This window comes from Marmota marmota, unplaced genomic scaffold (assembly GCF_001458135.2).
Source record: "Marmota marmota marmota unplaced genomic scaffold, marMar, whole genome shotgun sequence".
NCBI lineage: Eukaryota > Metazoa > Chordata > Mammalia > Rodentia > Sciuridae > Marmota > Marmota marmota.
This window is the reverse complement of record NW_026000174.1, coordinates 17225834-17250699: the sequence shown is the minus strand read 5'-3', so window position 1 is coordinate 17250699 and position 24866 is coordinate 17225834. Positions and strand designations below refer to the sequence as shown.

At 35.1% G+C, this 24866-nt stretch overlaps 1 protein-coding gene and 2 pseudogenes across 1 annotated transcript; 1 reads left to right on the top strand and 2 right to left on the bottom strand.

Moving 5' to 3' along the window:
• Positions 1 to 7381: 7381 nt before the first annotated feature.
• On the bottom strand, positions 7382 to 8822 carry LOC107157105 (annotated as a pseudogene).
• A 2092-nt stretch (positions 8823 to 10914) lies between these two features.
• Positions 10915 to 11626, bottom strand: LOC107157101 (annotated as a pseudogene).
• Positions 11627 to 20705: 9079 nt separating this feature from the next.
• Positions 20706 to 21674, top strand: LOC107160867 (olfactory receptor 52J3-like). Its single transcript, XM_015507473.1, has 2 exons — positions 20706 to 21614; positions 21660 to 21674. The coding sequence occupies exons 1-2, from the start codon at positions 20706 to 20708 to the stop codon at positions 21672 to 21674; spliced, it is 924 nt and encodes a 307-aa protein (XP_015362959.1).
• Positions 21675 to 24866: the final 3192 nt, after the last annotated feature.

Genomic DNA, 24866 nt, shown 5'->3' with positions numbered 1-24866 from the left:
AATACCCCTGTGTGGACAATAAAAGTTTGCAGCTTGATCAGAACTCCTGCCTTGCTGTCATCCTTTCATGTCTCCTGTCTCTTGTCCCTTCATTCCTGCCCATCTAGGTTCTCTGCCCACGTTGATGCGTCCTGCCGGACAGGACAGTAGCTCACAAAAGCTAGCCTATTGGATAACCTCATAGCTTAAGTATTTTGATATTACTGTTCCTTGGATGAATAAAGAATGGTGCTCTGCTGTTTATAATGGAGCTCAACCTAACTTAGGTTCCTCTTTTTATTTTATTTTTACCAGTTAACAGTGAATATAATTTGTTTGGGTACTGGGGATTGAACTCAGGGGCACTCAACCACTTTGCCACTTTGAATATATTGTCCCACTTCACACCTGCCCAAATATCTGATATTTTATAATTTTCTTGTTCTCTTTCTTTTGAAAATTCCTAACTAAAGTTTAAAGCAACCTTATATAACCTCTCATTTAATTTTTCATTAACCATTTCACAAGCTGAAAATCATACAAACATCTTATTCCATCTTCTTTATGATTATATCATAACAAGATATATTGATTGAATAGGGAGTATCACTCTAAATAGGATTTTATGTATTTTTATTAAAAGAAATCTAAAGAGGTTACTTATGTAAAATTTTGGAAAATAATAGAACAACTTACAGTAGGTAGGAATACATACATGAGTATAATAACAAACTCCCCAACATTAAAAATATAAAATGTTTTTGTAGTTGATGGAGAGTAGGAGGTCCTGCTAACTGAACTCTGTATTTGTAAACATCAGATATAAAACATTCTAAATTTTGTTAGAAGAAATTTCTGTTGACGCCCATTATGACTGGAGGTTAAGTCAAAGAAGTGGTGAATTCCTAAATGTGATTGTTGATAACAATGAGCACATCTTGTTTAAATGGCATGAGCTGCTAAAGGCAAAGCCTAGTGGAGCTACAGAAAGAAAATATATCTGAAATCATTGTGTATAAGTTGCCTGATAAGCTAGGAATAAAGGTCAAAATTAGCTCCAGGCTTGCATAACACACAATAATGTAACAATCACATTAATTTTTTTCTGTAAGTGTTATATGTAAAATTATGGGACATGCATTTAGAAATATAATTTACAATCCAATCACAGATCTACATAAATGGGGGGCTAAATCACTTAACTCATGGATTACTGGGAGGACTAAATGAGCTGTTCATGAGAGTCTGAGGACAACTTATGGGAAAGTATAACATCCAATATCTGACAGGTAATTCTTGCCAAACCTGTGGAGAACTTTTATGAAGACAAACAGGCACTGATGTCTTCTTGAAGAAATGTAGAATAAAATACATAAATGAGGCAATTTTCTCAAGAAAACATTATATAAGTTCCATTAGAAGATTAATTTTCTGGAGCTTCAGGTTACTGTGATTGGTCAGTCATATAAGCAGAATACACAATTACTTTTGCTTATTTAGTTTTTTTATGTGGTGCTGGGGAAGGAACCCAGTGCCTCAGGCATGCTAGGCAAGTATTCTACCACTGAGCTACTACCCCAGCCCCACATGATTACTTTTTTAACACAAAAATGACATCTCATTTATATGTATTTCTTGATAAAAATCAATAAATTCCACTTATTTAAACTAGCTTTGGTCACATCACCTGAGAAATATACATTTCCTTTTAAATTTTTACTAAGTAGATGGGAACTGCATGAATAGGAACACACACTTTTAAAAAAAATCATTAAAATGTTTATGGGACAGCAAAGGGATTCATTGTGTGCCTCTTAGCTTTATGTGATAATGGGATCAGAAAATGTCATTTTCTCTGAATGGAGAAAGGAATAGAAAGGAGAAAAGAATAGAAACATTTCTTACATAAGAGAGGGCAAAGCATAGGACACGAGAACACAAGAAACAAAACTAGGAGATTTTAATATCCATGATACAGAAAAGATTGGCTTTCAGGGGATGGGAGCTGAACTGTGGTCACTGTGGCCCAAGGAACAAAGCTATCAATGACAAAAGGATACTTCATCTCTTCATATTATTCGATTTCAAACTACACACAAACACACACACACACACACACACACACGCACGTCCCAAACCACAGACTGTCTTTTCATATTTGAAAAATATTAGTAAATTTAGAACTACTTAGTAGGTGAAAAATAGAAGAGGATCCTGAAAATCTTATTCTCATCTTACTTTTGCTACTAATTGAGGGGAGCATGTCCATTTCTTCACAGGCAGTTAGAAAGATGTTATTAAATCACCTTTCTATCTCTTCCACCTTTAAATGACAAGAATTTGGTCTCTCTCACATATTGTTGATAAAACAAACGAGCAAAAAAAATTGAGGCCAGATAGAGAAAATAATTATGCCAAAAGCAAGTTTGTTACTGACAGATAGAGGATTAAGATAACCTGGTTTGGTATTTTTTCTTCATCCTCTTAAAATTTGCTATAATTAGAAATCCTCAGCTAAGTATAGGTATAACAAGTGGAGAAGAAACTCACCCAGATAAACAGCTTCCTAGCTGGAAAGTAAGAACAGTGGATGGAACATATCTTTTCTGACAGGTCATGGATATAGAAAGGTATTAATATCTAAGTGTCTTTCATCATCTGCTTTTAATTTTTTTGTTTTGTTTTGTTTTGCTTTGAATCTATTTGATCCCAGGTTAATGCTGTAGATCTGGCCTCTGGAGGGGTCATTACACTTATGAAAATCATTTGTGCTTTGCAAAAGTATATATTCATTACTTGAAAGTAGACAGAAAGTACTGTTACCTCATGAGAAGTTGTTTCCAGGGATAGCAAGGAAATATTTACAGTATGATGGATCTGAGATCATTTAACATGTGGAAAAAGAAAATCTGAGAAATGGAGAATTCGTAGACTGGAAAAACAACAACAACAAAAAAAAACAGTCCTTTTTTTCCCCCCAATTTTCTGACTTAAGAATAATTTTATAGCTTAAGGAAACAAAAATAATACCGTTTGTGTTTGTAAATATGTTGTTATAACTGTGATTTACACAGCTACAACTACTACTATTGCAATTAATATAACTATTACTAATAAAAATCACCAAAATCATTGTAGTGCTTTTCAAAATTGTAGCATTTCAAAAATAATGACATTTTCACTCTTTTATCTCCTTAGCAGAATGACACTGCAAACTTTTCCGGTTGCTTAGATCAATTTGAGAATGTATCACTCTCTGCTTTTATTTCATTTTGATATCACTTGGTACCCCATCCCTGGTAATATTTATAAAATCTTACAGAGAAAAGTTATGCAACTCTAATATCAAAATATTCTTCTCAATATCTCTATGTGATGAATTTCATACAATCTTGAATATTTCAAGTATAATACTGGTATTCCAAATGCAAAATCATTGTAGTACATTTCTTTGCCATTGAATGCCATTAATTGTATGCAATATTGAAGCCAGAATTAGACAGGCAGTCAGGGTAGATAGGTAAATGGAGTCAGATCAGATCAAGGAGGCCAATTTTGAGTGAGTCTGGGAAGTTGGAGTCTGTCCCCTGAGGGATTGAAATGTTAATTCCTTCAGGGCCCTTCCTTCAGGGCCCTTCCTTCACCCTTATCAAGAACCTGGCCCTGCTCCAACCTGTTGCCAAGGTAACCTGTCCCAGGAATTTCCCCTCCCCACAGGGAGCTGTAAAGTTGTTAATGTGTACTTAGCTACTTCATCCTGCCCTTCCCCCTTCAGCCCACCTGTTTCCCACCTTTTGGCCACACCACCCAGCATTCCTGGTCCTAGTCATGTATGCAGGAAGGAGAAAGTTAAGGGGGAAAAGGCAGGAGAACAAAGGAAGCCTGGGACATATAAAAAGAGCAGAGCACCTCACTTCTGGGGATACCAGGGTACCAGCTATGGCCCCCTTTTCCCTCCTGGGAGAAGTCTATGTTACCCCTATTAAAATAAACCCTGCTTTTTATACTTGCCTCCGCGTGCTTGTGCTTCTCTAATGTTCAGACTTCAACATGTGGGGAAGCAGAACTTGTCACCCATAACCGGCAGTCTCACTGGGACAAATAGTCTTTTTCAATGTTTCTGTTATGGCAGCTCTGATTCTGGGATTACCTTTATTTGACATATATAGCAATAAGAACATTTTACATCTAAAGTTTAAAGCATATAGCAATAATACAAAACTATATTTTTGTTGACCTAATAGATTCAGAACCAGAACATCTCAACAGTATTACTTTATTCACTATGCATTAGTAGATCTTGGCCTAACAGAAGAACCAGCCTCCCCCTCACATTCCACCCCTTCTCGCCTTTTCAAAGTTGTAAGGTTATGGACTTATTTAAAGACCTCATGATTTAAATTATTTCAAATGCAATAATATATACTATAATGTCAGGTCAGTGGCAGTGACTTAGGAACAAAGCACCAAGCAGCCCAGAACCGCTGGTCAATCCTGGATCTCAGCCAGTTGCCCCATCAACTCCAGTGGGACAAGGGACTCTAAAAACCTCTTTTCCTGTCCCAAGCCCTCCCTTCCAGCATAAGCTCCATAAAATTCCAGTCTGGTGGAGCCCCCACAAGGTTTCTCCCCAGACCCTCTTCCTCTGGGCTCTGTCATTAAAGCCTGGTTCAGTGGCCTTTTAAAATCTGCCACCTTTTGGTTGCCACCATTGCCTGACCTTGCATATAATAGGAAATATTATGACCTGGTAATCCTCTTATTAGAGTGTTCTTGCCAACTAATGTTCACTCAGTGCCCAACCTGCCCACAGACTCTCTCCATATCAAAACCCATCTCTTACTGTGGTTGATATGAAATCAGTTCATTTGGTGTTCAGGATTACTCCCTTTGGACCCAGGCAAACCTAGGTTAATGTTTTCACTCTCCTATTTAATAATGACCTTAGAGAAATCATTCCCTTAGCTTAATTTTATTTATCCACAGAAGTTGAAAAAGTGATAGTATCAACCTGCATCACTCTACTGGTAATTAAAAAAAAAATGTTGCATATCAGGTACCTAAACAATGTCCTAACACCCGATCTCTACTAACAATTGCTGGAATAATGAGCCATTACTATTATGGCTGTGGTTCTTTGCACTAATATTTGTTTACTAAATAAAATGTAACATTTTACTAATAGTATAGACAAGAAATTCATTATCCATGAAGGGACAATGTAAATCAAGTCCCCATCATTTAGTCTAAGTTGAAGGTTAGCAAATTCATCCAATTAGATGAGGAGTCTGTTTTAAGGCATATTCAATATATTCTAGGCCCTCATAGCATATTTAGTTAGGTAACAGAAGTAAAAACCTTTAGGATTACTTTAAGGATACCCACTAGGGAAAGTCATTTTTTCTGGGGGAAATTTACAAATAACTTGAATTTTATCCTGAAACATGGAATGTATAGAATGGAATTGGCTTCATCAAACAAAATGGAATTCTGTAACTCAAATTTGCTTTTTTAAAAAAATAACTGAGACTATAAAAGCATTGTCATCTTTATAGAATATGAATACTGAACACAGATGCATACACAAGTAGAGCAAGTGTGGCAACTCAGAGTGCAGAGCCAACCCCAAAGCCTTCCAGCTGATAAGAAAAGCAACTGTTTCCAGGAGAACACCTGATGACTACCATACTCATCTGTCAGGTACAGTCCATAGATCTGGACACTTGTCACTCACCAGGGCCCACGTCTGCAGTGAAAGTGCACTTCTTGCAGTGTCTCTTTCTGCAGGGTCAGGCTGGCCTTTGTGCCCAGGATCCCTGCTTTTATGCCTGTCAGGAGGATCACTATGACAAGGAGGTAACTCCCTGGAGAAGAACAGCCTGGCTCAATCTGTTCAGGAACTGAAAGCATCTGAGAGCTTGGGTCAAGCAATCTGATCCCTGTTGGTTCAAAGCTATATCTAAGGAACCAGGAATCCCTGTTGAATGTTTTCTCATAGGCACACCAACTTTTTATGTGGTTCATTTTAACATTTTTGTCTTCATTAACTCTATTTTAATCATGTTTTCTTCTTTTGCACTTGGAATCTACACTTTTTTTTCAAATGTGTCCTTTCATTCACTTTTCTAACAATAGCTATGCTCATTGCTTTTTAAAATTCTATTTTTAATTATATAATAGCATGTAGACTCCTAGAATTGTCTTAACACATAATTGTTTTTATTATAGTCTATTTCTACATTAAGTCATAAGTAGTAGGGATATTAAAGAAATTGCCCCGGAACTCAGAAATTTATTTCAAATTCTGTTACACAACAGGTATATGGTTATGTGTAAGTTGCTTAAATTCTGAAGCTTAACTTACTATGAAGTGTGAACTACGTAAAGGACCAAATGTACTCCTTAAATATTGTAGGTGGTTAAGAAAATATTAGATGATAATTTTAGCAGTATTATTACTTTTTGTTCCATACTATTTATATGCTTAAATCATATGAAACTGAGGTGCTTCTTTTTTTAAAGACTTAAAACATAATTCAATAAGTTGATGCTATATTACTGCTCCATTTCTCAAAAAAACTTCAACTTTAAGGTCTCAAAAACAAATCAAACATGGTACACCAATAAAAAAATGCACAGCATAACTACCTAAAGTAGGCAAGACTAAGCGCTACTGTCAGACCAACAGCACCTAGCAACTCTATTCCCAAGATTATACTAGGCTTATCAAGAAAAGCTGTGAATAGCAACATCATAGAAACAAAAGGGTCACTTTCAGGTTTTTTTACCCAAGAAAAAGATGAAGGTAAGTTAACACAATATTCTTTTAAAAGATACACTAAAATGAAAAGTTCTAAGAGAAAATGTCTTCCTTAGGACATGAAGGGGTAATATATAGGATATAACAGAACTTTCTGTATATTACTGTGACCTTTTAAGACAGTTTCCTGAATTCTCCCTGGGAACAAATGAAGCAATGGTCACTGGGGGATGTTTTGATTTTGTGCAACATGTGGCAGTATCTCTGTGTTTGAGGGGTATAAGGATGAGAAAGCAAATAAAACACGATGGGAAAAAATAAAAAAGAATGGAATGATCAAGATTAATGGGGCTCTAACTGGATCTATTTTGCTATGGGTCCCCAGTTCTTCAACAATCACATTTGAGATTTTAGGCATGTTCCACATAGAATCAATTAAGCAATATGCCAACCAGAACTGGTTTGTTAAATACCAGCCCCCCAACACACTTACCTCTGCCTCCAGGATACTCCCTAGAGTAGTACAGGCAGGGAAGACCTAACTATAGAGAAGAACCTCTAACACTTTTCCAGGGTAGAGTTCTAGCTAGTCCAAAAAGGGTCCTTCTTTTAAGTTTTGGGAAATTACATGCTGCAAATTTATCAGTATTGGCAATGTTTATTTGGAGCAAATTCAGCTCCGGGAGCTTCATGGTTGAATGGAGGAAGGATCCCACCAATTGCCCTGATTCCTTCTATCTTGGCAGCTTGGCCAAAGCCTTCAGTTGTTGGTGGGATCAATTCCAAAGTTCCATCTGGCATCATAGTGACAGGTTCTGGAAGAGCTGGAGAACCTGCTGGCACAGGAGCAGGGGACATGGTGCCTCTATAATTTATGCCCGTTTCACCTCCCATAGCCATCTGGCACATCCTTAACTCTTGCTTTTTCACATCAGGGAAGGTCACCTTGAATCCTTCCTGGTGTCACCACATCATCTATTCTTGTTGCCACTGCGTTTCTTCCTCAGGGCTGTGCTCCTCCTCCTGCCCGGAGATCCAGTTGCTTTCTTTTTTTGCACTTCTTGGTTGTACAGCTCTTCCATTCTTCAAAATTCTTCTTGGTGCCTCATCAAATCCTGCCTCATTAGCATGACCTGGTGCTCATGACAAGCAGGCTCCATCTCCATTTCCGGCTTCTCATAAGCCTCCTTGAGGTACCCCTGGTCCTGCGGCTATTTCTCCATCTCAAAGAGTGCCTTCCAATGCATAGCATACTCATGCTTAAAGGAACCAGGCTATGCAAATCTGGGTGGTTGCTCTCGCTCCTTGTGAAATTGCTGTTGTTTTTTTTTTATAACAGGCTTCTCTGGAAGCCCTTCTTCATCATCTAACTGGACCATTAGCTCCACAGTCACAGGCTGAAGAAATGTGGTTATCAGGAAAGACCCTTCACTGCATCTTCCAGAGCTTTCCGAGCAGCTGGCTTTCCTGAGAACTCACAATGCCTTTTTCTGAGGGTCTTCCTTGGTCATCCACAATGACTCCAGACATCTCCAGCTGGCTAAACAACAGAAAAGCTTCTTCTAGCAGTTGGTTAAACATGTACTGAGAAAGATTTTGAACTGTGAGGATGCACTATGGTGGGCAAAACACACACACAACTGCTTCCCACAGAGTGGCATACTGCCCAGCTCTACTTTGGCAATTTCTGCAAGGGTTCATGTTTCCAAGGGGATAAAGCCAAATATTTATCCTTATGAATGAAAACTTTGTCTGCCTTCTCATATTTCTCAAATAGTTTCATCATTTACTCCTCTTCCTCATTTACTCCTCACTGATGTCACAAGGGAGATTACCCACAAAGAGACAACTAAGTTAGGTGAAGACCTTCTCTTCTGGTTTCCTAAAATTCTTCAATTCAATAGTCAAGACTACATTTTGGCTGCTGGCATGATGCCCATTTGCAGGTATTGGTGGTGGCTATGGCTGCTGCTGTTGCTGCTGGTAGTGATGCTGATGATGTTTCTTTACAGTATGGTTCAGTTTCTCCAAATTAAAGGTTGTATCACTCTGCATTTTTGCACTCCTATACACACAGTCCTCTCCTTAGAGTAAAGGCTATCAAGGTGCTTTCTCTTATTCTTATCTTATTTAAAGAGTCAAAATGCTTTACTAGTAGTGCCTTATACCAATTAAGTATATGTAAAGTTTATGCACATATTTTTGTTCCATAGTTTTAAAAGTGTGTTCAAGTTGTATATTTTTATTTACTCAGATGGGTACACAGTTTGTAGTCTCATTTTAAAATGCTACTTATCTTGATACAATATTAATGTTAACATACACTATTAGTATAATGTGCGTTGAAATAATTTTCCACAGACCACGTCTACCAATTCATGGACATATCATATTGTATGTTTTTTCCTATTTACAGATGTATTAAATGTTTTTTTTTTTTATGAAAATACAGCTAAAATCATGGGGATTCCTCAAACAAAGAGGAATGGAACCATCATATGACCCACCTCTCCCACTCCTTTGTACATATCCCAAAGATCCATAATGAGCCTACTGCGAGGATGCAAGCACATCAATGTTTATAGCAGTACAATTTACAATAGCAAAGCTATGAAACCAGCCCAGGTGCCCATAAGCAGATGAACAGATAAAGAAAATGTGGCACATATATGCACAATGGAGTTTCACTTAGCCATAAAGAAGTATGAAATTATGGCATTTGCTGGTAAACGGATGGAACTAGAGAACATCATACTGAGTGAAGTAAGCCAGACCCAGACAGTAAAGGGTTAAATGTTTTATCTTATATGCAGAAGATAAAACAGAATAAGGGGGAAAAAAGGAAGAGAGAGGAGGGAAATAGAAAGAGAGAGAGAGAGAGAGAGAGAGAGAGAGAGAGAGAGAGAGAAAGCAGGCATGAGAGTGGGGAGATCCCATGAAAACAGAAGAGAGACTACTGGAGTAGAAAAAGGGTATTGGGAGGGAGGCAGGAGGGATGGGAAAAGGGAATGAATCTGATCAAAGTTTTCTTAGTACATATATGAACATACCACCTTGAATCTCACCTTTATTTATATCCACAAGGCATTAATTAAGAAAAAAACTATAAGTGAATGGCAGAAAAATCAATAAAGGGAAGAGAACAAGGGTAGGGAGGAGGGTAAGGAAAGGGGAAGTACTGAGGAATGAATTGGAGAAAATTACATCCCATGCTTGTATCATTATCTCAAAATGAACCTTAATATTATGTATATCTATAGTGAAATAATAAAAAAACGAAGAAGAGAAAATGCAGCCAAAGAAAATCTGAGCCCAAGTGTCTTTTGTTTCTGTGCTTTTTTGTTTTTGTTTTAGTTGATATTGTCATCTTATTGATGTTATTCACTAGCTATGGAAATTAGTTTTATGTTTTTATTTCTTTTCTTTTCCACTGTTCTTATTCACTTTCAGATTCTGTCACCGCAAGCCAACCCATATAGGAAAGATGTTATCCTGAAATGAACTGGAAACAATGAAAAACCAGTCTGTGCCTTTGTACTTTATACAAAATCTACCTTTGTTAGCTTAGCGTAATAGTGTTCACAGGTGGAAAAAGGAGCTTAAGACCCATCTGTGCAGCCACCTGGCCATATGTAGCTTCTATATTTTCACCTCCTCTATATACTTTATTCTATGCCATATCGTTGCCTCAGTTTCCTACTGCTGTAAAACACGTTAATAAGTAGTACTTCTTATTGCAGATGTAAGAACTTAATGATTAGCTATATATTCTATAAATGTGAATATTATTATGCTATTTACTTTTGTCAACTTCATGTGTTTTACATGTAGAAATGATTTTATTTATCATATAGTTGACATGCCTACATTAAATGCTTATTTTTTGAGAATTTTTTCTCACTAGTGTAAGTGAAAAAAAATGTAAATCGGCATATAGGATACAATCTTCCCCCAGATATCCTAATTTTTACAATTTTGAGAATAGAGAATAAGGTCCACATTTCCCCCTACTTAAGCCTCTTAATATCTGAAATACAAATATCAAAATGTATTTCTGAAATTTCAAATTGCCCTCTTCGGATGCTTAGTTTTGATGACATAAATAAAAGAGTTCATAATAAGTAGTATAACAACATATAATTTGGCAGGAAAAATGTGGATATAAGAGGAACATTTCAGGCCATGAAGGAGAAAAATGCTAGTATAGAGAAAGCCAGTATGATGCAGACCTGGGAGCCACAGGTGCTCAGTGCCTCTGGAAGGTAGGCAGGAGAGAGTATGAGGATCTGGACATAGGAGAACATAATGGCTTTCTGTTAAAACAGATTAGAAATGGCACATATGCCAAGTTGATGTTAACTTTGATGCTTTCACAGCACAGGTGAGCAATGTCTATGTGCTTATGATATGTGTGAGCAATGATTTGATATCCACAGAAGTGAAGTTTTCAAATGAGCAGAACAAAGGGGACTTCAATGGATAAGGGCCTCAGGAGAATAACAAGTGATAGAGCTGACACCACCCTGTTTGTCAGCACCAATGTGTAGCGAAGAGTTTTACAGATGGCCTAATAGTGGTCATAGGTCATGGCAACAAGCACAGCTGACTTCCTGCCACTGCACAGGTGGTGAAAAAGCATAAGGATGACAGAGCCCTCAAATGTGCTTTCTCTCAGGTTGAACCAGAAGATGCCAAGACCCTTGAGAATGGTGGATGTGAACAAGCCCAGATCAATTGATAACAAAATATCCAGAAAGCAGAATATGGGATGGTGGAGAATGTGTTCAGTTCGAATCATAAAAATAATTATAATATTTCCCAGAAGAAGAGTCAAAAACAAAATGGAAAACCAATCCACATATGCTAATCTTCGAGTCCTTCAATTCCCAGGGGATAAAAGTAGAAATGAAATTATGTGCTCTTAGGAGTGACCATGATTCTGTGGCCTTGTATAGCTGCACATGTCACAGACCAGATGTCTCATTCACAAACAGGCTCCAGCTCTTATCCAATATTATTGATTTATTGTAGAATTATAGAAGAACATACTTAATCTTTTCTAATAACCAAGCCCATCATGATGCAATTGCATATCTCCTAGGAAAACCTAAGTATTTGCTGCTTTGTTTAATTTTAATAAAGTTAATCAGATCTATTACATTTATTTTCATTTAAATGTAAAACATAGTTAAATAAATTTTTATCAAGGACCAAAAGAAAATCAGATAAAGACTAGGTATTTGGCATACATACATGTATCATGCCTTGCTGATTCTCTTAAGGAAGTTCTATATAGCTTAGAAATTTTAGTACAATAGATCCTGTGACACAGGCATCTGCTTCCTTTGGCATCTTTTCCTTCTTGGTGTCTCTATTTCTTCCTTTGTCATCTTTTTAATTCCAACCACTCCTCCCATCTTCATTTTTTCTTCTTGTATACTTTTTTCTTAAACACACACATACATATGAATCCTTAATCATGTGCATATGCATAAATACCATTCCACATCTGCTGATTTCCTGTGTGTGTATTGCATGTTGGAAGTAAGTATTTACATGACAGAAATATATTTCATTTTGTAAATTTTTTCAACATTATGCATGTGTGTGTGCACGTGTGTGTATCACATATATGTGTTTATGTGTTATATATGAATTTGTCACATGACAATATGGCCAATCTCAAGATACTAGCAGTTGAACAAACAGATTTAGATTTCCTAAATTTTTGATATTTTATGATATGCTTTAGTAAATAATTTTATTTGCTAAGCTAATAAAAAGATCTCCACATTCTTTTGTCCAGTGTGAATACTGACAACAGATATATATATTTTTTAACAGATAGGACTTTTCTTGCATCAAATAACACTACATGGAAATGTTGATTTATTGAGGAATAAAAAAATTGAAGTGGAATTAAATAATAAATCTAATTAGTCTCTATAGTCCATGTCTCTCCACTTTCTTTGAAGTTAGTAAATAACTATTTTTTTTTTAACAATGTTCGGTAAGTCCCCATATAATACACAATACAGTGCTAGGTACTATAGTATGTACAGTGATATATATATAATGATTTCAAAACTTTGTTCCCCAGTATATGGGGCATATCACCATAACATTATAAGATGTTCTAAATAAAAATAATGTATGTTATAAGCATATAAAAGGTAAAAGAGGAAGGAGAAAGGTGAATGCTAAATGGAGGTGAACAAGTAAGAGTGTACATTTGTTCATATATTTGTTGATTAATTTTATATCCTCCTCTGAGAAGTGTCTGTGTTCAGTTCCTTAGCCCATTTATTGATTGGGTTATTTGGTTTTTGGTGTTAAGATTTTTGAGTTCTTTATATATTCTAGAGAGTGGTGCTCTATCTGAAGTGTGGGGTAAGATTTTATTCCCAAAATGCAGGCTCTCTATTGACCTCACTGATTGTTTCTTATGCTGAGAAGAAGCTTTTTAGTTTGAATCCATCCCATTTATTGATTCTTGATTTTAATTCGTGTGCTATAGGTGTCTTCTTAAGGAACTTGGGGCCTAATCCAACATGATAAAGATTGGGGCCTACTTTTTCTTCTATGAGACACAGTGTCTCTGGTTTAACTCCTAGGTCTTTGATCGACTTTGAGTTGAGTTTAGTGCATGGTGATAGATAGGCGTTTAATTTCATTTTGTTGCATATGGATTTCCAATTTTCCCAGCACCATTTGTTGAAGAGGCTATCTTTTCTCCAATGTATTTTTTTTGGCACCTTTGTCTAATATAAAATAACTGTAATTATGTGGGTTAGTCTCTGTGCCCTCTATTCTGTACCATTAGTCTATAAGTCTATTTTGGTGCCAATACCATGCTGTTTTTGTTACTACTGCTCTGTAGTATAGTTTAAGGTCTGGTATAGTGATGCCATCTGCTTCATTCTTCTTAATAAGGATTGCTTTAGCTATTCTGAGTCTCTTATTTTTCCAGATGAATTTCATGACTGCTTTTTCTATTTCTATGAGAAATGTCATTTGATTGGAATTGCATTAAATCTGCTTTTGGTCGTATGGTCATTTTGACAATATTAATTCTGCCTATCCAAGAACAAGGCAAATCTTTCCATCTTTTAAGTTCTTTAATTTCTATAACATTCTGTAGTTTTGTTGCAGAGATCTTTCACTTCTTTTGTTAAGTTGATTCCCAAGTACTTTATTTTTTGATGCTATTGTAAATAGATTAGTTTTCCTCGTTTCTCTTTCTGAGGATTTGTCACTGATATACAGAAATGCCTTTGCTTTATGGGTATTGATTTTGTATCCTGCTACTTTGCTAAATTCATTTACTAGTTCCAGAAGTTTTCTGGTGGAATTTTTTGGGTCTTCTACATGTAGAATCATATTGTCAGCAAATAGTGCCAATTTGAGTTCTTCTTTTCCTATATATATCCCTTTAATTTCTTTCATCTGTCTAATTGCTCTGGCCAGTGTTTCAAGCACTATGTTAAATAAAAGTGGTGAACAAGGGCATCCCTGTCTTGTTCCAGTTTTTAGAAGGAATGCCTTCAGTTTTTCTCCATTTAGTATGATGTTGGCCTGAGGCTTAGCATAGCCTTTATGATGTTGAGATATCTTCCTGTTATCCCTAGTTTTTCTAGTATTTTGAACATGAAGAGGTGTTCAAAATCTCTAGCAATTAGAGAAATGCAAATCAAAACTAAAGTAAGATTTCATCTCACTCTAGTCAGAATGGCAGCTATTAAGAATACAAACAACAATAAGTGTTGGTGAGGATGTTGGGGGAAAGACACACTCATACATTGCTGGTGAGACTGCAAACTGGTGCAGCCAATATGGAAAGCAATATGGAGATCCCTTGGAAAACTGGGAATAGAACCACCATTTGACCCAGCTACCACCCCTTGGTCTATACTCAAAAGACTTAAAAACAGCATACTGCTGGGACACAGCCACATCAATGTTTATAGCAGCACAATTCATGATAGCTAAACTATGGAACCATCCTAGATGCCCTTCAGTAGATGAATGGATAAAGAAAATGTGGTATATATACACAATGGTATATTATTCAGCATTAAAAGAGAATAAAATCATGGCATTTGCAGATAAGTGATGGAGAATATAATGCTAAGTGCAATTAGCCAATCCCAAAAAACCAAATGCTGAATGATTTCTCTGATTCAAGGATGCTGATCCATAATATGCTGGGTGGGAGGAGGTTGGAGGATTAAGTGAACTCTAGATGGGGCAAAGGGGGAAAGGAGAGGGAAGGTAAAGGTGGGAGCATAGGGGTAGGAAAGACAGTGGAATGAGATGGTCATCATTACCCAAAGTACGTGTATGAAGACACACATACACACACAAAAAGAAAGAAAGAAAGAAAGAAAGAGCATACAGTTAACCTGTGTAGAAAGAAAAATTAATTTCTTTAAGCAGAGAATATGAATTATATTCTAGAAAAATAATAAAAAATATTATATGTATTACATTTTTATTTGGCTTATTTCAGTGTATTTACTCTGTGCTTTTATATCAAAATGAATTCATGTATAAGTACAAAGAGACAATACATTTAAAAAACTATTATGCTGTTACCAAAAAAAAAAAAAAAGTTTCATTACAATCTGGCAGATGCAATGTGACCTCTTGTGTCATTCTGATTATTTTCTTATTTACAAAAGCCATTCATTCTTTGACTTGATGTTCACTTCATCCCTTCTATTTCTAACTTCTGATTCATTCAGGGATAGTTTTGTTCTGTATTGCTGTTGTTTTCAAGGTTTCTCATAAAATAAATCAAGTGTAAAAATCTAAAGGGCACAATTTAATGTTGTCTGGTGATTTTTTGCTCTATAACATTTCTGTTAGATTAATGCATTTTGTGCATAGCGTTGGTTCATTTGTGCTTGCTCTTTTTGTTATTATTTTATTATGTTTTGTCTTATAGCTTCATATATAGTATTTATGAATTCATTACTTTAATAGGTAAATAAATATACTTACATGTTTTATTGAAGTAGGATATTTAAGTTAGTATTTTCTTTTTACAAATAAAAGCACTATGGATATTTTTGTAAGTGTATTTTGTTGAACACAATCACTCATTTATTTTGGATATTTTCCTCAGTAATTACTAGTCTATAGGGGACATTTACTTTTAATAGCCTCTTCCTGTTTCTGAACCCAGCAGTTGTTGCTTCATGTCTTTATGAGCAGTTGGGATGAGTGCTCTACATTGCAGTCATGCTGGGTGGGCTAGAGAGTGTCACCCTGTGGTGTGAATTAGCATTTTCCTGATGAGGAATGGTGATAAAAGTGTTTTATTGTACTCATTGGATATACTTCAAAGTCCTTTAAAGTACTAGAGCTTTTTTTTTTTTTTGGTTCTTATTCTTATATTAAATTGCCTGTGATTTATTTAGAGATTTGTACTATTAGTACTTAATGTACTATTTTTTATGTGTGATTCATTCAAGAAATTTAATATGTCAATATATTTTTCATGATAATTATAAGTCAAGAAAGAAATTATATGATAATGGGCTATGAACATAAGGTATATTTAAAATATAATTAAAACTGGTGTATTTAATGCATATATCATCCCAGTCAGAACCTCTTTGTGCTCTTAATAGGAACTTTGGTGAGTAGTGTCCTTGTATTTAATTACAAACGATTTATCAATATTTTAATTTGACATTATTTGTTTTATAACAACTTAAGATGTTTGTTCAAAGGTTGGAGATATTTTACATTGGAGTTCTTTTTTTTTTTTTTTTTTTTTTTTTTTGCTATTTTAAATTAATCACATATTTTTAAAGAATAAATAGCAATGTCATTTTCACTGTCATTTGAGCTGTTTTGTATTGTATAACTCAGGGGAGGGAAAAAAATAGAAACCATGGAGTACAAAATAGAAACTTGGGTTTTGAAATCTTAGCATGGGAACATGTTAAACTATTTTTGTAATATAAGATAAAAGTTCATTATAAGTTTGATGCCATCCAATGGTAACTTGGGCTAGGCTGGTCACTTGGAGAAGGATATTTGGAAAGATCATGAAGAAAATTTAGATTGCAATGTAATCTACATTATTAAAAAATTCTATGTCTTGTCTTTCAGACTATGCCCTTAGGTGGGGGTATATTTTATTTTATTTTATTTTAAGAACTTAAGAAGAAAGGAGATCCAATTTCTATTTCCATAACATTTGGAAAAAGAGTAAAACTCCTCAGTAGGTATGACTGCTTTGTGTGAACACAAGGTGTGAAATAGCTTTACAGAGTTCTTTCTTGTACCTGCATGATAGGACACTAAAGACAACAAAGATTCTGGGGCAATTTGGTGTGACAAAAGGAGTGGAATTTGTGAACTTTTGAAGCATTGTAATTACATTCTATGTATTAGATCTCAAATTACTATGAAAAATACATAATATCTAAATGAGTTTAGGATGGGAATAGGAAAGAAATAGATTGAAGTGATCATTTCTATGGGTTCCATAGGTTGGGGAGAGTAGTGGGAAGGAAAGATGGGGAAAGTTTAATTAATGAGAAGTACATTACAGTTAGGAGAAAGAGCTTCTGATATTCTATTGCATAGACTATAGATTATGTAATATACTATTTGCTTTTTTTTCGAGTTTCAAGAAAAGATTTTGAAAGTTTTCACTGTAAATAAATGATAAATGTTTGAGGGTATAGGTTTACTCTGAATTGAATATTAAACACCATTTACAAGTATCAATATATCACATGCTATCGCATTAATATGTATCATTTTTATGGTCTAGTAAAAATAAAAAATAGAATAAAATTTTTTTTTCTTATGAAAATCATCAACAATGAAAAACTACTTTTGCTTAATACTTTAATTTGTTTTAGTAATGCATATTGCTTAAATATATAAGAAAGATTTACACATTTTAAATTTCATAATAGTAACATCACACAAATATTAATAGAAAATATCACATTGAAGGGTACAGTGGTAGGAACCTTCCCTGATCCCAATCAGTCTAACCTCCAATTCTAGCCCTTGGAAAATATCTACCCTGAAAATGTCTATATGCATATTCTGACATTTAATTCCACAATACTTGATGATGGTTTCATTTAAATATTTAGTGATTCTTTCTTTTCAGACTGGATTCATTGATTACTTGCTATATAGATAAGGATTTTTATTAATATATTAACTCAGACAACCCTACTCTTCTTCTTCCTCTCTTTAAGTAAATATATATGTGTGTGTGTGTGTGTGTGTATATACATGTATATGGTATTGATTAATTTTTGCTTTATTTCTACAAGTAATAGCATTTTATGTCAATTTTAATCAGGACATAGAAATATTTATTTCTTGTCTTATAAGTTTTGATAATCATACACCTTTCCTTTAATTATAAATTTATTTCACATTAATTTAATTTTAAAAATTTGCATATGGGAAGTTCTGTGGATCAAACCCTAGGCCTCACACATGCTAAGTAAGTTCTCTCTTACTGAGAAACACTGCTAGCCTTAAATTTGTTTTCATTAACTTACATTTGAAGCCAATAGATTGCACACTGCATGGAAAAGATATGAATGACTTTATCTTATTTGACCCCAAGAATATAGCTTGATAATTAAAAATTATCAATATATGTTTATATATTGATATATATGGATATATGTTTTCTTTTTTAGGGATGGGTACTAGGCTTTGAATTTAGGAGTACTTTGCTACTGAACTGCACTCCTAGCCTTGTAAATCAACTATGCTGGACTTGTGATCCTCTTGCTTAAGCATCCCAAGTTTCTGGGATTACAGGAATGGCATGCAACCATACTTGGGTTAACTTTTTTTAATGTTCTAAGTTGGCATTATTATAGTGTCTTAGAAAATCAAGATGCAAAATTTACCCAAGAAGAGATTCTGTTCACATCATATAAACCTGTTTTAGTAGTATTTTAGTATCTTACTTTGTATTGACAATGTGCGTATCCAGAGTAAGTGGGTGGTAGGTGTGTCTGTGCATCTCTCCCTGATGCAGAAAATAGCATCTTCCCCAGGAGACTCTGATGTGTAGTCTTGGTTCATAAACAGATTGGAGTTAGCTTTAATTTCAGATAGGCTGCAAGGGTTATAAGTATGTATATTATAAAACTCTCCTCTTTAGTAGATATAAGAGGTCTCTATCCCTGTTTCTGGTCAAGGTGAGCTTCCCATTAAATGTGTGGTAAAGATGAATAGTGATCAGAGACTCCTGTTTAACCCTTATAGGTCAGACTACAGGTGAATTTATTAAGTTGACATTGTCTAGCTCACATTTATGTAAATATTTTCTGACTAAAAGAAGTCTTCTTTGAAAAACCTGGAACACTTAATTTTTTTTCTTTTTTTTAAAATTTGTTCTTTTTAGTTATATATGACTGTAGACTATATTTTGACATATTGACAAAAACATGGATTCCTTCTTATTCTAATTAGGATGGATCTCAGTCTTGTGGTTGCACATTATGTGGAGATTCACTCTGGTGTTTTCATATATGCATATAGGAAAGATTTGTCAGAATTCATTCACTGTCTTTCCTATTCCTGCAGAGGAAAATTAAAGTTGTGGCATAATTAATAGTGTCTACTCCCAAGAACAAGTGTGTATTAGGATATTCATTTCCATAATGAAGTTAATAAGTAAGACTATCAGAGGATGAAAGTTAAGTGTGGATTTTTGATTCCAGAGAGGGAGACAGAGAAAAAAAGAAGACTGGATACGGACTTCACACACAGTCTCACAGGATTTACTGCCCCGGGGAAATATCTACATTTAAAATATCATTAATAAAACACTTCTTGAAATTTAGACTTTTCTCTATGACTTTTCTCTGGACTAATTTATACCTGAGACTTCTTCTCTTTCCTTTCTTTCTTCTCTTCACTGGTTTTCTTTCCTACTTTCCTTTCTTCATATGCTCCTCTGTCTATTCCTTCTCTTTTATATAGTCCTATCTATCACTTCTTTCTGAAAGAACAAAAGAGAGAGGAACAGAAACAGGTGAAGGAAGGAAGGAAAGAAAGAAGGGGAGAGAGGAAGTAAAGATAACAACAGAAGTGAGGTAAGTCAGTAGCACATATTTCTTGCCCTGATGTTGACCACCACTACTGTCTTTATTTCTTTCAAGTGTCCTTTCAACAAAACTTACTTCCTCCATGTAGGGAAGTGTATTGGCTGTCCCAGGATATTTTGGGGAATTTGGCAACAAGTAGAAATTCTTGGCATCTTTATTAATTTCTACCAGGATATGACTAAAAGGAGATGCATTTCTCTGCTGGAGATGAGTTCCAGCAACAACAATATTCCACATATCTGGGCAATAATTTGCATATATGAGACAAAATGTAGTGTGTCTGTGGGGTTACATGAGTAATCATGGGCAAGATGAGATATTGAGGCATTATTCTAAATATAGACCATTTAAAATATTGACACTAAATAAATTAATTTAAGCTACTCTGCTGCATTTTCTGTTAACCCCCGTGTCCAGGAACACCCATATTGTTGGATATACTGTCATCTTCTGCATGCAGGTATTAGTTTGCCTTTCTGTGATTTTATATGTTGATACAATTAAATAAGGTGTGCTTTGTCTCTGAAGAAGACTGTCATCACCACATAAACATCAATCTCAGGTCTTTGAATATTTTTCCAGGTTTTGCATGAGATTTGAGTGAATGAGTATAAAATATTATTGGACAAAGCCTCAGAGGGAGACCCACTATACAGTCCATGTCCATTCTGCCTGAAGTATACTTAGTCTGTCCCTATATCTGACTTTGGACTCAACTATTAGCGTCTGATTTTCTGAAAAAGAAGAATCCACATACAAATTAAGCTTATTGGAGAAGTTTTGAGCTAAGCATTTCTAAATCTTAATTTTCTTTCTAGGAGTGATCAACTGCTTCTCTTCTCATTGATGGCAAGATGCTCCATACCAACATTACTACTTTCCACCCGGACACCTTTTTTCTTGTAGGCATCCCAGGACTTGAGGCTTTCCACGCATGGATTTCCCTACCTTTTTGCTCTGTTTATTTAATGGCTCTGCTGGGCAATGCTACAATTCTGCTGATCATCAGGTCTGACCATACTCTGCGGGATCCCATGTTCTACTTTCTAGCCATCTTATCAGCCATAGATCTGGCTCTCTCCACATCCTCAGTGCCTCGGATGTTAGGTATCTTCTGGTTTGATGCACATGAAATTGGTTTTGGAGCGTGTGTGGCCCAGATGTTTCTGATACACACCTTCACAGGAATGGAGTCTACAGTACTTCTGGCCATGGCCTTTGACCGCTATGTAGCCATCTGTGTTCCACTTCACTATACAACCATTCTGACACCTCGGGTGCTGGCAGGCATTACTGTGGGAATCATAATGCGTCCTGTTCTGCTCATGCTGCCCATTCTGTACCTAACCTATCGTCTGCCCTTCTGTGAAGCTCGAATTATTGCCCACTCTTACTGTGAGCATATGGGCATTGCCAAGTTGGCCTGTGCGAGCATTCGCATCAATGCCATCTATGGCCTGTTTGTGGCTTCTTTCCTCATCTTGGATTTGGCACTGGTTGGCATCTCCTATGCCCACATTCTCCGTGCTGTTTTCCGCCTCCCATCACGAGATGCCCGCCACAAAGCACTGAGCACTTGTGGCTCACATGTTGGGGTCATGTGTGTTTTCTACACCCCATCCCTCTTCTCCTTTCTCACCCACCGATTTGGCAAAAAAATTCCACGTTATGTCCACATCCTTGTTGCCAACCTGTATGTGGTTATCCCACCTGCCCTCAACCCCATTATCTATGGTGTGCGGACCAAGCAGATTCGTGAGCATGTAGTCCATGTTTTCACTTCAAAGTAGAGGCTCTCATTTTTGTAGGTCTTGAGAGTGTGACTATAACCCAAGATGCATATTTTGGCTCTTTTCTAATGATCCTTAAAGCATACAAGCAAAAAATCCACCTGATACTAAAGTAGCAAACTTTGGAGTATGCTTTTATGTGTTGAATCTCTATATTGGCTTTAAGTGTTTATTCTTTTGAATGTAGGCTTCCATTACAGTGTGGTAATGGAATAGGGATTCCCACTGAAGCACTTTCTATTTTTAATCATTGAGATCAAATGAATTCATATGTCTTTCCATTTGAAAATAAGATGATATCTCAGCTTGGCACAATCAGTTGATTGCAATTTTCTTGAAGTTCTGTGAAGAGAGAAATACGTTCAAATGAAAAATAAGATCTTAATTGTAATCTCAATTACAATCTAAATGCATTTGATTTTTCTGAGAATATAATGGCAATATTGAGTCACAGTTTTTAGAATGTATAATCCTTCTTTTCCATTTTAATGCTTTATTCTTTCCTTTTCATAAAAATCTGTAGGCACCATGTGCCCTTACTGTAAAAGTACTGGAAGACAGTAGTTTTTTTTAAGGAAAGATAATATTGTTTATAAGAGAAACTTGGATGTACAGAATTCTAACAAGCCAGTTTTCAAGTTATGCTTAATAATTTTTGTATGTATGTGTGTGTTCAGTATATTTAACCAACCATCTCTCTATATGGGCAATTCTTCTGCTTTGAAGTCCTCTTATTTGTAGAATGCAACATATATCCACCCTGTATGGCTTGATATTTTTCTAAAGTAGGTCAGTCCCAGACATGTTCAGGTATAAGCTAAAATTTTGAAGTCAGGAATTTCCTGATGTTCTTCCAAATATTTTTTGAAGTCTTATCAAGAAACTCTTAGGTTAAAGGCAAATTTTTATTGCTTTGTCTGAATTTGGTACTGGAAAAAAGAGATATGCATAGAGCAATGAGGAAATATTAGACAAAGATGACTTCTCAGGATATTAGAAACTAATTTTTGAGTGGCACATTCATCATCTGTGGCACAAAAATGACTTTGAGTTTTGTGACATTACTAAATAGACGAATAAAAAGAACAAATTAAATGATTAGTAAAAAAAAAAAAAAACTTCAGGGATCAGAAGTTTGGAAAATAGATTAATTTGCTTTACAATAAAGATCATGAACTAGAGATTTCAGTAAAATATTTCTGGAAGTAATTAATGGCAGGAAATATAAGAAATATCTATATATTTGTTATCTGAAAGATACATTTCTTATGTTTTTAGGATGTACTCTTTTCTATCAGAGATAAAAACATTCACAAATTTCTCATGAGTCTTTTTGTTCTGGAATAACAACAACAAAAATGTAGAAAAAGAATAAAATTAGAGAATTCTCATTTCTCGGTCTCAGAATTTATCACATTAAGAAGATAGTAAAGTGATGAATAAAGATGAATATATACATTCATGGAAGATAATAGAGTGTCTAAGGTTCCCAGCATGCTTAAGGTGCCAAGAAGCCAGACAGAAAAATTTAATCAACAAATAGTAGTAAGCCAATTGAATGTTCACACTCAAAGATTTGTAACCACAAGTATCATATAATCATAAAAACAAACAATAAAGAAACAGATTCAAAGTTGGAGAAAAATCATAGAATTATGTATAAAAGATAAAAGCTTAAAACTCTCAATAGGAATTATAGGTGTAAATCTTTATGTCTTTGTACTGTGATGATTTTTAAAATATGAAATAAAAAGCAAAATCAATGAAAAAAACAAATACATAAAGTACATACATTTAAATTTACATACATTAATTTTGCTGTATCATCAAGAGATAATACAATTTACTGAATGGGAGAACATATTTGCCAATCATAAATCTGAAAGTACAATTATATATTTAGAATTAATAAAGAATTCTTGTGACAATATAATGAAAGTTAATTAATCCAATGAAAGATGGGCAAAGGAAGATAAGTACATGAAAATTTCCTCAACGTCATTAGTCATCATGGTAATGCAAATCAAAACTACAGTGACACCATTTTACATCCATAAGAATGACCATAATAACAATTCTTTAAAAAGAAAGAAAATCATAAGCAGTGATGTGAGGATGTGAAAAAATCGAATCCCTCAGACCTCCCTTGTGTGAGTGTAAAATGAAACAGCAATTTAGGAAAACAGATTGCATTGTGAATGAGGAGCCAAAAGATAAGTTGGTGAATAAAGCTCATGTTTTAAACAAATACGAAGGGGAGAAAAAAAGATGAGTTGAAAGAGAATATTAAAATGTTGTCCATACAGCTGGGTGTAAAGTGATTCAGACCTGTAATCTCAGTGACTGAGGAGCCTGAGGCAGGCAGATCACAAGTCCAAAGCCAGCCTCAGCAACATAGTTAGACCCTGTCTCTAAATAAAATAAAAAGTTCTAGTGTGGCTCAATAGTAAAGGATCATTTAGTTCAACCACCTAGTACCACATACACACACAAAAAATGTTTTTGATAGAAACAGGAAAAAATATGTCATTACAAACATTATCTTGATAATGCTTGTATAATGTGTGTCCTGGGACTGTAGTGTGAGCATATATTTACAAATATGTTTCTGACCAAAAAGTGTCAATTGTGTTTATCAGTCAATAAAGGCAAATGTGGGTAGTGTTGAAAACTTAAGAAAAAAAATCTTCAAATCAAGTTATTGTAATGTACAGAGAGTGCACAAGTGTTGTAGGCTTTGAGAGTGTTGATAAATACATAAGTTGGTACATAGTAATTAAATTTGCTACCAATTTCATAATCACAGTGAAGCATAGAGTACAACCTTGTCTCACATGGAAAAATTTAGTAGGTAGTGTACCAAGGAAGATTTATGGCCCTTGTCATTTTTAAAAAAGTGTTTTTTTTAGTTGTACATGGACCAATACCTTTATTTTATTTTATGTTGTGCTGAGGATCAAACCCAGTGCCTCACATATACAAGGCAAGTGCTCTATCACAGAGTCACAACCCCAGCCCCAGCCCTTGTCTTTTGATTACCACACAAAACACAATTCTGCCACTCTAGAGATAACATTGAGGGAAATAAGCGGAAAGCTATTTGTAAAATTTAAGGAGCTCTCAGTTTGCAAAATTGCACTTCAAAAAATAGTATTTAATGACTTCATTTTTATTCAGTTCTACTAGTAAATGGTATAAAGTCCTCAGGCACTCCAGACCCTACTC